At 47.4% G+C, this 14,236-nt stretch overlaps 1 protein-coding gene across 6 annotated transcripts in view; it reads left to right on the top strand.

Annotated features, from left to right (window-relative positions):
- Positions 1-7,570, top strand: part of ADCK1 (aarF domain containing kinase 1) — a 112,770-nt gene extending 105,200 nt beyond the window's left edge. For 5 of the 6 annotated variants that reach the window (XM_041759703.1, XM_041759702.1, XM_041759705.1 and 2 more), the window contains 2 exons: positions 4,372-4,565; positions 5,904-7,570. In XM_041759703.1, the coding sequence (XP_041615637.1) occupies positions 4,372-4,565; positions 5,904-6,075 (366 nt within the window). In that variant the 3' untranslated portion in view covers positions 6,076-7,570. The remainder of the gene's footprint in view (positions 1-4,371; positions 4,566-5,903) is intronic. The other variant, XM_041759704.1, reaches the window with a different exon arrangement.
- The last annotated feature ends 6,666 nt before the right edge of the window (positions 7,571-14,236 follow it).

The following is a 14,236-nucleotide window of genomic DNA, read 5'->3' as shown; positions in this document are numbered from 1 at the left end:
CCTTGTGATGAGGGCCTTTAGGAATGGCTAGATGGAGTCTTAAGTGATGTCACCAAAGAGACCACCTCTTGCCATCACTTGGCTCTACTTTTCTGCAGATTGACATCATTCCCCAGCAAGCTTTGTGGCAATGATGACCACCAGCAGCCCCAGGCTTATATGGCTTTAAAGCTTGCTATCTCAGAAGAGAGACAATCTTCTTGCTTTGTCAAATAGGGTTGATAATTTCTGCTTTATTGATAATGCATGTAAAGTGCCTCCCCATGGCTCCTAAAGTTTGTTCACCGAACAAACATTATTTTCTTGCTCGGACCTAGACTAGGTGTTGAGGTTCCAATGATGAGCAGACAGACAGGCCTTCCATGTGATCTGCACTGTGGTTGAGAGAGACAGGCAGTAAACAAGTGAACAAACAGGTAGATGGAATAACTGCAGGTTGCAGATACTGGAGGCAACAGGCAGGGTGGGTGATGGGGGTGTGTAGATTGGGTGTTCAGATATCGTGCAGAGGAGCTGCCATCTAAGCTGAGTTCTGGAGGACAGCCACAGGCAGAGCTTGGAGAAAGTGTTCCAGGCAAGGGGGCACACGGTGCACCAGGGCAGGGAGAGAAAGTGTTGGCATGGTCTGGAGTGTGATGAGGTGGGTGCAGGAATGAGAAGGATTTGGGGTGCTGGGTGGATGGAGCTTCACACGGGGCCTCATAAAACCATGGGAAAAAGTTTGGATTAGTTCTCAGTACAAAGCAGAGCCTTTGACAGATTTCAAGCAGGGGAAGAACAGAGTTGTTATTTTAAGTATTTCTCTGGAGGAAGCAAGCTGAGCAATGGGGCAGTCGGTTAGGAGACTGAGAGGTGGTGGGGGGTGCAGACATGCCAAAGGCAGTGGAGGTGGAGGGAAGCAGATGGAGCCAAGGTGTATTTGGATATAAGACTGAGAGGCCTTTTTTGTCGACTTGGGTGTGGAGAGGAGGCAGAGGGAGGAGTCAAAGTTGAATCACAGCTTTTAGGTGTGAGTTATAGGATAGAGGGTGGAGCTACTTCCTGACATAGGGAAGACTTTGGGAAGGACATAGTTGGGCTGGAGACAGTAGTTAGAGCATTCACATAGGAGCATCATGGGTGGCAGTCCAGCTTGGAGCTCAAAGATATAAATTTGAGAGTTCTCAGTGTGTACATGGTATTTAAAGATTCAGTGATGGACAAGGTTGCAGGGCACACAGTAGGTACTTAGTATATGATGTGTGTTTTTATTAACTAAGTTAGAACTTTATTTTGCATTGTTACTCACTTATAAAGGCCCAGCATTAATGCTACCATATTGGTCGGCCTGGGTTGCCGTCATGGAATACCACCGACTAGGTAGCTTGTACAACACAAGTCTGTTTTCTCACTGTTTTGGAGGCTGGAAGTGCAGGTTGATTTTTGGTGCAGCCTCTCTTCCTGACTTGCAGATAGTTGCCTTCTTGCTGTGTCCTCACGTGGCCTTTCTTCTATGTGGACACACTCCGGTGTCGTCTTCTCCTCCTAAGGACATCAGTCCTGCAGGGTTAGGGCCCCACCCTTTTGAAGTCATTTAACTTTGCCTCTTTAAAGACCTCGTCTTCATATGCAATCGTATTGAGGTTAGAACTTCAACATAGCGATTTGAGAGGCACAATTCAGTCCATAGCTCCAGCCAGGAAGCCTCTCCTCATCCCCTTTGCCAGAGGTGGCCCCTAATACTTGTATCACTCATCTGTATGCACTCGTGAAGTGTAGCTGTTTGTATACTTGTATGAATTCTCCAACTAGTTGGTGAGTACCTGGAAGGCAAGGATCCCGTCTTGTACATCTTTTTTATAAGGTCCCAGCGGGGGATCCCTGGGTGGCGCAGCGGTTTGGCGCCTGCCTTTGGCCCAGGGCGCGATCCTGGAGACCCGGGATCCAATCCCACGTTGGGCTCCCGGTGCATGGAGCCTGCTTCTCCCTCTGCCTGTGTCTCTGCCTCTCTCTCTCTCTCTCTCTGTATGACATTCATTAAAAAAAAAAAAAAAAAAAAAAAAGGTCCCAGCGGTCCTGGACCACATCTAATAGAGAGGTGTTCATGTAGGTTCTGGAGACAAGGACTCTATTTGCTCACTTTGGACAAAAACTCAGTGAAAGAATAAACTTAGCCACTCCAGCCCCAGCCCAGTCTCTGAGATGTAGGGGCTGTTTTCCTGAGTCTTAGTCTTATTGAGAATGAGGGGAACCTCCCACATTGTATCAGGGAAGTTGTTTTCCCAGCTATAAGCGGCTTAAACAATTCAGCGTGTGTTCTCTCCATAACAAGAAGCCTGGAGGTGAGTGGGTCCAGGTTGTTAATTGAGCAGATCAGCAACGCAGGGTTCTGGGCTGACTTTCAAGTTCTAAGATGACTGTGGCTGTTCCAAGCTTTACAACTTTATTACCTGATGTCCAGAAGTGGGAATTAGGGGCCATTTCTTCTCATATGTTGTTTAAGATCAAGAAAACTTTTCCCAGAAGTCCCTCGACAGACTCCTCCTTGGTCTCATTGGCCAGAATTGTGTCTCATCCATGCGTAAGCCAATGGCTGGGCAGAGGCCTTGTGCTCAGAGCCGACAATAGCGGACATCAATCAAGATCCCCCCCACCCCCAGGGCTAGGGAGGGGCTCTACCTCCCTAAAGAGCACAGCCCCCAGGGGTCAAGTGAACAAAAATGGGCTTCTTTTGACAAAGGAGAAGGGGTAATGGCTGTAGGGTAGGCACCCAACAGGGTCTGCTGGAGACAGCCACTATGAGGATAGCCCAAGCTTAAAGAGACCCCCCCCCCCAGAAGGAGTCTGGGTGGGTGCAGATATTTTCTTTTGCTCTGGGAGGGGCTGAGAGGGACTGTCTCCAGGCCAGTCCCAGCTTTGCCTAGGGGGTCCCTTTGGTGAGGGAGGCCTTGATCTGGCCTTCACCCTCAGGCAGGGTGACCCACAGCTGTGGTGGGAGGCAGTGGGGGGACAGCCAGCCTCAGTGTCTGACTTCATGTTGAGATGGTTCCATCTGATAGCTCCTGCCTAAGGGACATTTCAAGTTTCACAGCAACTCAGTTATCAGCAGCACACATGTGTTCCAGAAAGGGCTGAGCATCCTGCTTGTGCTGCAGAAGGTGGCCACATGGGGAAGCCTTTGGTAGCACTGCTGGGCCCCTTGTTGTGACTTCAATTAGCATTCCTTATTTCCCCATTCCTTATCTCTGCTGACCCTTGTGGTCCTGCTGGGAGGTGGGCATGGAGGGCATGAGCATTTCTAGTTTTTAGATGAGGACACTGGGTTAGAAGAGATGAAAGGACTTACCCAGGGTCACAGTCCTACTGGGAGATGAGAGGCAGGAGAGCCTGGTGGTGTGGGCTCGGGAGCTGGACTGCAGGGGTTCAAATTCCAACTCACACTTACCTGCTGTGGCCCGTGGACAAGTTGTCCAACCTCTCAGTGCCTTGGTTTCCTCCTCTCAAATGGGGCTGATGCACTTGCCTGATAGGGTTGTCGTGGGGATTAAATGAGTTAATACCTGTAAGCATTTTCCCTGGATACTGAGAAGAGGTCAGAGGTATACTGTCATGCTCAGGACTCTGACTGGAGGCAGCTGTTTCCCCAGAGCCATGTGGAGTTCAGACCTCACACTCAGACACCAGCATGAGGGAAGGGCTAGCCCTGGCTCCTGCTCCTTGGGTACTGGGACTTTAAGCACTGGGCTGGCTGAGACTGGCTTCAGCATGGAGGGCAGTGATGGGCAATGGCAATGTAGGCAGTAGGGGCTCTGGGTAGGTCTGGTGTGCATAGAGTTAGGGTATAGAGCAGAATTTTGGAGTTGAGTTGGGGTCAGGAGCTCAGATCTATGAACTGAACCAGCCTGGGCTTAGCTGAAGAGATGGGGGACATGATTCAGTGGGTACCACTTCCAGGACTCCTTCTAAGCCTGGCCTGAAATTGGTGGCCATTGGAAAACGTCTTGGAGAGTAACACACAGGTGAACCGCTGGGCTGAGAGGCTGGCTAAGTCCAGCCTCATCCAATGATTGGTGATATAAGCAGATTTCCTGCCCCAGGGCTTGGAGGATGGGTATTGGTGACCTGTGGGGAGCCAGGGATGGCAGAGGCCCCTGTTGATGTACTACTGTACCACGTCCAATGCTTGGCCAGAAGTTGGAGTGAGATGTCTCACCCAGGTTTGTCGGACTACAGATCCCCTTATGCTGAGTTTCCCTGTGAGGGGAGGTTCCTCATGGCGCTGAGGGAGCCATACTAGAAGCTCCCTCAGCCACAAACTGCCGTGACACCCACCACTCTGGGCCCCACTTCCTCCACCAACTCTCCATGTCTGTCTCCCCATTGCTGCTTCAGGACGCAGAGATCCGTAACAACGCAGCCAATTACCTCCCCGAGATCAGCCAGCTCCTCAACCATGTGCCTCGCCAGATGCTGCTCATCTTCAAGACCAACGACCTGCTCCGTGGCATTGAGGCCGCTCTGGGCACCCGTGCCAGTGCCAGCTCCTTCCTCAACATGTCACGATGTTGCATCAGAGCGCTGGCCATGTGAGTGCGGGCTGCAGCCTCTCCTACCCTCCCAGCTCTCTGGCCTACCCCAAGGATGCTCTTTGCCTCCACTTTCTCCCATGGGTCCCCAGGGCTCTACTTGAACTCCTTAGTCTCCAACTCTCCCCGGAGGAAGAGTTAGGGGCAGGAAACAGCTCCAGTGAATTCCCTGATTCCAGGTGATGTGTTTGCGTGATCCAGAGAGCCACCTGTGCTTTGTAAAATTGGTGGATTCTAGGACCTTACCCTCTGAGTTAAGATTTCCAGGTGATTCCTACTGTCATTAAGTTTGAAGTGTTTTCTGAGTGTCTCAGTTCCATCCATGTGTCCCCTGGGCTTGGAATCAGGACACCCTGATGCCCATCCCATTTCTAACTGGTCCCAGAACCTGTCTTCCCAGCATTGGCTACACAGCAAGGCCAGTGTTCCTTTCCCTACAGGTGTGGCTGTGACTGTAGAAAGTGTTGCCAGCAGGTTTACTTGGGATCTCACATCTTTTAGATTTGGAGTCCCTTGGAGTCCCTTGGAGTGTTGGTGAGGGAGGGAGAGCTTCCTCAGGGAGATATTGCTAAAGAAGTGAGAGTTCTAGATCCTTCTATCTGAGTGTACAGATACATGGGAAAGGCCTTGCTCTAGCTGAATTTTCCCCTCTGAGAGAGGAGCCCTAGACTAATGTCAACTCCCATCCATCCTTTGCAGAGAATGGGTCATTCTGGCAAACTGTCTGGTCAGGGGAGCATTGGTCACATATATCATGCACCCATGTTCAAATATTGAATTAGATTATAACAAAATAGACTGCACACAGAAAGTGCTGAACATGATTTATTCTTCCTTTGAGGGTTCTTGTAATGAAGCCTTGAATGGGTCATTATCATAAACACCAATTTTCATCCTGTCCTTTTGTTAGTGTGAAGGGACTGAACTAGGTTGCATCCATGCTGGGCTCGGCCTCTCGGGACCACCTGACCTAGTTTCCAGGTGATTTAGCCTCAGAAAGTTTGGGAAAGCTTTTATATTTGAGTTTGGGAGATTCAGGGTGGCATATATTTACTCAACTTATGGAAAAAGGGAAACATTGGAATGTTCCACTAGGCCTTTGATGCTCTATGAAACAGCTGCTTTTGTTTACCCCACTTATCTGGAAAGCTCCAGTGGAGTAATTGAGTTCCCCTGGTCCTTGGGTGGGCAGTGCTATGATCACATAACTAGAAGTCACCCACCAGGGCGGGCGTCTGGGAGTAGGCTAAGCCATGATCTTCCGTTGTTCTAAGTGATAACAAGTGCTTCTTGCTTGCTTATCTCCTGTTTTCTCCTTCCTTCTTGTCCCTTCTGCAGGCACAAGAAGAAGAATGCCAGCTCGTTCTTCAGAAGGACCCAGATCTCTTTCAGAGAGACCTTCAACTTATGGCAGATCAACCTTCACGAACTCATTCTGCGTGTGAAGGGATTGAGGTTGGCCAGCTGGGTCTTGGCCCTGCTTTGCTGGCTGTTGCCCACTCCATGCTGAGTGGACCTGCTGTCCCCTTTCCCTTTCCAATGTGATGCTGTGGTGGGCAAGTGGACTTTTCACTCCTTGTGCTTTTGTCATGTCTCCACCCAGGTGCCCTGTTGCTGTCACATGTTGACCTGGAGCCCCACAGTCATTGTCCATGGCACCATTATACTCCACCTCCGGAATCCCAGTCCTACACTGCAGCCCTTGTCTCTGGGCCCACAAGCTGTACCATGCAAGAGGTTTCTCTCCTTATCCAGGAAGATGACACAAGTCTCTTTCCTGCTTCTGGCAGGCACCATTGGGCTGGATGTCCCCCTACTTCCGGTAACCATTCCTGTCATTGGGGTGGACCATGAATCCCATTGACTTCCTACAGGAATTCCTACACTTAGCTTGTGGGAAGTTTGATTTTGTGGAAAGAGAGCATAGTTTCTGAGAGTGCTAGGAACAGACTCCCTCTCCTTGCCCTGTCACTCCCCAGAAGGTGTTGCACCTGAGCAAGATGGCTTGGCCTCCGAGGCATGAGTTCACTGCTGTCATGGTGACCCCTTTGGTGTTTTACATACTGTGAGTCAATAAAAACCCCTTCAAGGTTGCAGGGAAGGGCTTTGTTGGCGGGATTTTTATTCTTGGTTGGGAGTGAATCCACGTTGGCCATTAGGTAAGAATAGACCTGGATGCCGTGTGCCACTGTGTTCTAGTTGGCATCATGCCCCTGTCACCCTTTCAGCCTTTCCCCGTGTGACCACTTTCTGCCCTTTGTAGGTCCTTCTTACCTTCCAAGACTCTCAGACTGGTTGGAGAAGTTGAGAAGCCCAAGGCCAGGAACTTGGAAGCTCAGCAGAAACCCCTGACTTTGGTTTCCCTGGGTTCTCATCACCTTCCCTGTGAGCTGGCACCTGCTTTGTTCCACTAATTGCCTCCTGACTTAGCCCTTTGGCTTGTCATTTGATGCCACCAGTCCCAGAGTCCATAGTGTAAGCCTCGGCCACTGTGGCTTGGTTTCACTCTGAAACCTCACTGGCACCTGTCTGGACTCCATGCTTCCACCTGTTGCCCACAGGTGGCCAGAGCTGCCACGCCCCCACTCAGTCATCTGCTCCTGTTTGTGGGACCTCCCCAAACTCCTACTGTAACTCCAGGTTCCCAAGAGACCCCTCCCATTTGGCAGGTCCTACTATTACTGAGTACCCATGCTCACAGTCATTGTATTTGAGTCTCTGTGATCTCTTACTTCACTCCATTCACAGGGGCAGGAAACTGCTAAATATGAATCTCCTCTTTATTCATAATTCAATGAGCGGATTTTCCACTGACCAGAGATGATTTGCAATCTTTTTATTTCCTGAAAGAATTAATTGTTCTTAGTGACCAGTTGGATGCACCCAGGGACCTGAGAGAATAATTTGCAAGATCTGTTATTAATCATGAGGATGCATGCTGCATATTATATTTTATGGTGTCTTTTATAGCCACTGAAGTAAATATAAATGTCCTTTTTGTTCAAGGTAATGGTTACTTGCTTTTCACTTTTAGTTTAATGGTTGGCTTCCTGCTACCCTGGAATCTAAAACATCAGCACGTTGCCAGTGAGCGCAGCACCCAGAATAGTTAACCAGGGAGAGGAGAGAATCTGGGAGAGTTTAGGATATAGGAAAATTTGAAAGGAGGAGGGAAGGTAGTTGGTTTTGGGTGCCTTCCTCGGAGAGAGACCAGGCTAGGTTCTTTGCAAATAACTTAAATCTGATTTGTCCCATCAGCTCTGTGAGGGGGAAGGGTCATGAGTCTCATAGAGATGGGAATCAAGGCTCAGAGAGGGTTAGTGATTTCCCTGAAGTCACACAGATGCTAAGTGGGATTCCACACTTTGTTTTTTATTCCCCAGTGCTGGAGATCTAGATCACACTCGCTCTGTGGCCTGTCATATGTGCCTGAATTGAGTCTCAAAAACCCTGCTTTGAGAAGGAATTGGGTTTCCAGTGGAGGTAGGGGAGTCCAGCATATTCTCTGGGGCCTAGGGCAGTGTGGGAGCTGGACCACTGTGGCCTGCATGCAGTTCTGACACTGACCGTCTGGAGTTAGTGCAGAGTTCACAGGCTTCAGGGCTTAGTTCCAGAAGACTGGCCACACTTCAGACACAAAGCTGCGGGTTTGGAGGTTCACCAGCCCAACTGGCTTCAAATTTGGGTGTTCCCCTCCCCCCAGATTCAATAATTGACTAGAATGACTCAGAACTTGGGAAAGTGATATACTTGTGATTATAATTTTATTTTAAGGGATACAGATCAGGACCAGTCAAATGAAGAGACACGGAAGGCAAGGTCTAGGAGGATCCTGAATGCAAAGTTTCCACCTCTTCTCCTGTGGGATCAGGACACATCACCCTCGTGGCATATCAGTGTGTTCACTAAGCTTCAGTGTTCAGGGTTTTTATCGGTATTTCCTTGCATAGACACAATCGATTGAATCATTAACATGATTGAACTCAGTCTCCGGCCCACCCTTCTCTCCTCTTCTTGGAGAAAGTGGGCTGATATCACCCCCATCCCAGGTACTCTAGTAAAAACTCAAGTGTGATCCAAGGAGCACACCCTGAAAAACAAGGATATTCCTATTGCTGAGAAATTCCAGGGAGTTAAGTTACCTCCCAGGGGCTTGAGACAAAGATCAGACAGGCTTTTATTATATAATAACCACTCTGATGTGTTCTTATCCTATGCCCTTCGCCCGAGGTATGTCTTTACTGACTGACCACTGGCCTGTGGCTTCTGGTTGGCTTGGGTGGAGCCATATCTGGAGCTTAGAGCCATAGGAGGCAACTCTTTCCCTGTCTCTCTCCAATGGCTTAGCGATAGCATGGCTGAGCTTCTATGCGTGGCTTTGTTCTGATTCCTTCTCTGGCCTGTGGAACTTGCCATTAGTTGATTTGAGTTTGATGCTTCCCAATAAAATCCTGTGACTTTTTTTCTCCCATCAGTGACAATGGGTCATGTCAGAAAGTCCCCAGCAGCTTACTTTGTTTTACCTTTTAACACTTAAATACTCAGTTGAGACGTTGGCTTCTTTGACTTGGGCAACATGGATATTTTCCCCTTTTTTCAGGTAGAGTAGAAATTCCAACTCTATGGCCATGTGGTCTAGAGCCTATTAGGTACATGCTTAGTTCATAGGTGGTTGAGAATCCTGGCTTATAGTAAGTGCTAAATAAATATGCAGGGATTTAGAATCTCAGAATACTTTTCTTCAGGGCTGTTGAAATCTGTATATTAAAAATAAACTACATGTACCATTCATCCTCTGTTAGGAACATTGCCTTGTCTGATTGCCAGGTTAATTTCAGCAGGGCTCTGAGCCCACTCCCAGGCCCCCAAGAATGTAAGCAGCCAATGAATGATGTCTCAGAAAACCAAAGTGGCTCCCAGAGGCCCCTAAGCAAATCCCTTTAGGAGCAAGACTCATTGGGAGATTGAGAATTACCCTCTGTGTGAGCAGCTGTGAGAAGAGTTCAATGGAGCCCTGCAAGTGACACTTGGGGCTTATGTGGTTTCCAGGTATAGCCATGAGGGATTAGGGTTTAAAAGTTGGGAACTGGTGATGGGGCAAGATCTTAATGGGCAGGACGAGCAAAGCCACAGAGAGTGGCTGTTCTTTGCAGCCTGACCTTTTGGAGTGGTGGTGTTTGTCGGGCTGACTCAGGAAGGAATTGTATTTGACCAAAAGTCGTTGGATGCCAGGCACCCCAATGCCACTGTTTGCAGGTAACTGGCCAGAGGAAAACTGCAGGAGGCCCAGACTGCAAAGCCTTAAATCTGCAAACATTTTAGTAAAAGCCCATTTGTTTAAAAAAGCTGCTCTCACCTCCTCTCTTCCCTCCCTCCTTCCTTCCTGTAAAGCCCATTACAAAGTTGCACAGACTAGCTTGGCACTCTCTCTTTTCTAAAGGAAAGGTGAGGTCAGCCCTCAGCAGAGTAGATATTAAACCTTGGGTTAGCTGTGATGTCCATTTCCCTGTGGTGAGTGCCTCCTGGCCTGCATTCTCTGGAGGCTGCCTCAGCCTCTGACATCAGCCAGCTCACCTCCGAGCCAGGTCACCGTGCCCCTGGCTGGCACTGCTGGGGGCAGAAGACACTCTGCTCAGTTCTGCTTTTGGCTTAATAGTTGCATAATTCCCCTGATATTTCTTCCTATTTTTCTTTTTCCCATTTTTGAGAAGGAGGACCAGGCTCTTAAGACTGGTAAAGTGATGGATAGTAAGCCCTTGACCTCTGCCTTTTCAGGTCCCATGTCCTCATCTCCACTCCCTGCACTTTTGTTCTAGAACAGTGTGTATCAAAATTTTATGTAACAATGAGTAACCTGGGGTCTTATAAGAATACAAGACTCTGATTGAGTCTGGGTGGGGCCTGAGATTTGGCTTTTCAGTTGAGCTCCTAGGGGATCTGTTGCTGCTGGTCCATGGTCCACACTTTGAGTTGCAAGGACCTAGATAGGTGGCTCTGAAGATAGGTTCAGGACCACCACCACCAGCAGCATAACCCAGGAGCTTGTTAGAAATACAAGTTCTCAGACCCCACTCCAGATCTGCTGAATCAGAAACTCTGGGGTGGGGCCCTGCAATCTGTTTTAATAAGCGCTGCCAGGAATTTTGCTGCATATACAGTTGAATCTCCGTTCACAACCCTCCCTGCACATTGGAATCACCAGGAGAGCTTTGAAAACCCAAAATTCTGATTGAAGTGCTTTGAATGAGGGCCAGACATTTTTAATTGGTTTTTTTTTTTTTTGGTAGTGTTTTTAACTTACTATTTTCAAATAACTTCAGATTTACAGGAGAGTTGCAAAGATAGTACATGGGGGGTCCCCACATACCCTTCATCTCCCTTTCCCTAATGTTGACATCTTATGTAACCATGGTGCCTTTATTAATACTAAGGAAATAACATTAGTACAGGACTATTAACTAAACTACTCATATTTCACCCATTTCCCTACTGATATCCTCTTAGTGCTCCAGGATCCAGTCTAGGATGGCATGTAGCTTTCAGTTGTTATGCTTCTTTAGTGTCCTCTGTGACAATTCCTCAGACATCCCTGCTTTTTGATGACTTTGATGCTTTGGAAGAGTATTGGTTGGGTATTTTGTAGAATGTCTCTTGATTTTGGCTTGTTTGAGGTTTTCATGTGATTAGACCGGGGTTATGGGTTTAGGGAAGAATACCGCAGAGGTGTCCTTCTCATGATATTGTGTCCAGGGGGACATGATATGACATGACTTAAGTGCCTGTGCTGTTAAAGCTCCCATCCAGGGTTGAGACCCTGCTTCAGGCTCATACACCTTCCATGTGTCTTCTAGAGAGGGAAGAGATGCAGCCTATAAACTCCTCCACAGGTGGGCATTAGGCACAGTCTCTTTGAAATTTAGAGAGACCTGGCTATTTCCAAATTAGAAGGCTCCCAAGCAACTAGAAAAAATGCAGATATACCAATACAAGGTCATAAAAACGGCAGTGTAGTCTAGTTTTAACGTTTATATTTAGCATAAACTAATTCTTTAAACATACACACAAATGGAATGACAAATGGATGTAATATCGGAAGCCTGAACATTGAGCCCCATCTCGCGAAAGATAGGCCTGGTGCTAGGTATTTTGTTTTTCAGATATATTGCACTTCTATTTTCAGGAGTCACCAGTGGGGCGTTGGCAGGGAGCCCTCTGGTCAATCACCCTTGAGCAGTGGGCTGGGCACCCTCTGTACCAGCCTGACCTGGCAGCTGTCTTCAGTACCCAGAGAGGGCAAGTCAGTCTCACCTATTATTATTTTTTGAATAATTTTTATTATTAGCCCCCAGTGGCTATCTTGTCTGCCTCATTCTTTGAACCCCTAGATCAAGCTATTCCTGTTGGCTAGATCTATCCTTGATTTTTCAATTTCTTGAGTCCACAAATCTGCCTTGCCTTTTTTTTGGTATAAGTTACTTCACATTGAATATTTTATGTTTAACCAAAGGGTCCATACCCATTGCAGCGATTATCTTTAAGGGCCCTGGGCTCATGTTTGGGTTATGGAGAGCCTAGAGGAAGTCTAGAGGGGAGTAATAGACACATTCACAGAGATAGAAAATAAGGAAACGATTATAGACTGGACACTTTTCACACCACTGAACAAGAACAAACAGGACTAAGTTGTAGTAAATTTTTATTGCTGTTGTTGAGACAATGAGAGTGAGGGCTACTAAAAGGTTCCTTTAAATGCCATTTCTGGTCAAATCACCACAGAGAGCCATGCCATTCTGGCTGGTTGCCATGTGTATGGATGTGCTTTTTAGAATAGTCATGCCTATTTACTAATGACCCATGGGGTTCTTAGAAGCTGGCTCTTTGGCTGAAATAGGCTTAATTTCTCTTATTGATTCTGTGAGTAGCTGGCCACAGGTCACCCCCAGAGAGCTGGCAGGAGCTCTTTCTTTAATCACAGTGTTAGTTTGATAGAGATGTCCCTGGGCACATTTAAGATAGAGACATGTGTTCCCCATAGGCCTAAGAGCTGGGCCAGCCAGTTCCCAGAACATGAGTTAAACCTGAGGTGACTTTAGGAGCTGGACTGTGTAGGTGGAGGTTTCTGTCTCCCCTTGCGTCACGTGTCTGGCTGAGTGAGATGAGGGCTCACGGGTGGCTTGTCACCTGTTTCTCCGTCTGGACAGTGGGCTTCCTAGCCATAGTGTGGCTCTTCTTGTCCACTCTGCCTTAAGTGCACACTCCCTGCTTTCTGCTCCTGATGGCACTCAAGCTCTGCTTTGCAAGGGAAGCCTCCCGAGACAACTGTGCCTTTGTGGCTTCCTGAGAACTAATAACTCAGTTCTCCTGACCCTTCTCTCCACGCCCACTGTCTGTACGCATTTGTCTACGTGCCCTCTACAGGTCTTGGAGGGCAAGGAGTACTTCTTTGTCTCTTGCAAGACAGTGGAGGCCATAGTAGGCCCCTCACTGGTCATTGTGGGGCTACTTACACGTGCCTCAATTCATGTGTGCAGCCCGTATTCCTTCAACACCTATTTATGGGGGAGGGGAGGAGAGAGACAAAATGAATCAGACATGTTGCCTGCCTGTGGTCTTTCTGGCGTTGGGTAAGGAGGGAGGTTCTTGCTGTTGGGAATCTGTGGCCTGGGAGGCCAGCAAGGGATTTAAATGACTCATGGGGATGATGATGGCGGTCAGCATCTCCACCTGGAAGCAAGATTTAATGAGACTGTTTGTTTCTCTTTGGGGTGCCATTATCTCTCTGGATTTCACTTTGACCAAAAGGCCCACATTCACTATCTCAGTGGATGGTGCCAACCGTAGTCACCAAGGTCTGAGAGCCACGAGTTAGCATATATACCTTCTTGAACTTCATAGCAGCCTCCCATAGACTCCACCTCCTCATATGTCTTGTATCACCAAATCTCCTCTACCTATCTTCCACCACCATCCTGGTCTAGATCTGGTCCCCTCCCTGTCCTCTTTGTCTCCCATCTTGTCCCACCAAACTGGCTCTTGTTCAATTCACCTAAGGCCAATTTGTCTATGGTCACATTGCCAAAAATTCGTTTGCCTAAGGATCAGTTCTCCCAGAGACAAGTTTCTCTTGAATTAAGTATTGAGTGTTTTCAGATCCATTTGAACTTCCTATTATTTCTTGCCGCTTTTTTGTTTCATTTTTAAGATTTTTAAAACCAGTTCATTCAAAAGCGTTTGACTCAATTTTGTATTTCTAATAAGTGTTTTACAGGCAGCCTTTTTGAATGATTATTTTGTTTTCTTCTAGATGTCTTTTTTTAAATGTTCTCTACTTTCACTAAACATAACCAATATTTAGCCATTTTGTCTAAAGACACTTTTACTTAAAATATAGGTGTCCTACCAAGAAATATTCAAGGCACTAATTACAATCAGTTATTATGCACTGTGTCATCTTGATCCCTTAACTAAGGGTATATCAATTTCAGATGGAAAATGGTGGCATTCATGCTGAGTTTTGTGTAATGAATCTTACTTTATGAATTAGGGACCTTGAGAAAGGCTGATTCTTATGTGCAATACAACAGATTTGCCAATGACTGCTATGTAACATATACTCATGTGTATTGTGTGAGGGAGCAAGACTCCTAGCATGACCACTTATGCTATTTATC

The sequence above is a fragment of the Vulpes lagopus genome, chromosome 6 (genome assembly GCF_018345385.1).
Source record: "Vulpes lagopus strain Blue_001 chromosome 6, ASM1834538v1, whole genome shotgun sequence".
In the NCBI taxonomy this organism is placed as follows: domain Eukaryota; kingdom Metazoa; phylum Chordata; class Mammalia; order Carnivora; family Canidae; genus Vulpes; species Vulpes lagopus.
The sequence above is the reverse complement of the archived record's forward strand: the minus strand, read 5'-3'. Positions and strand labels throughout refer to the sequence as shown.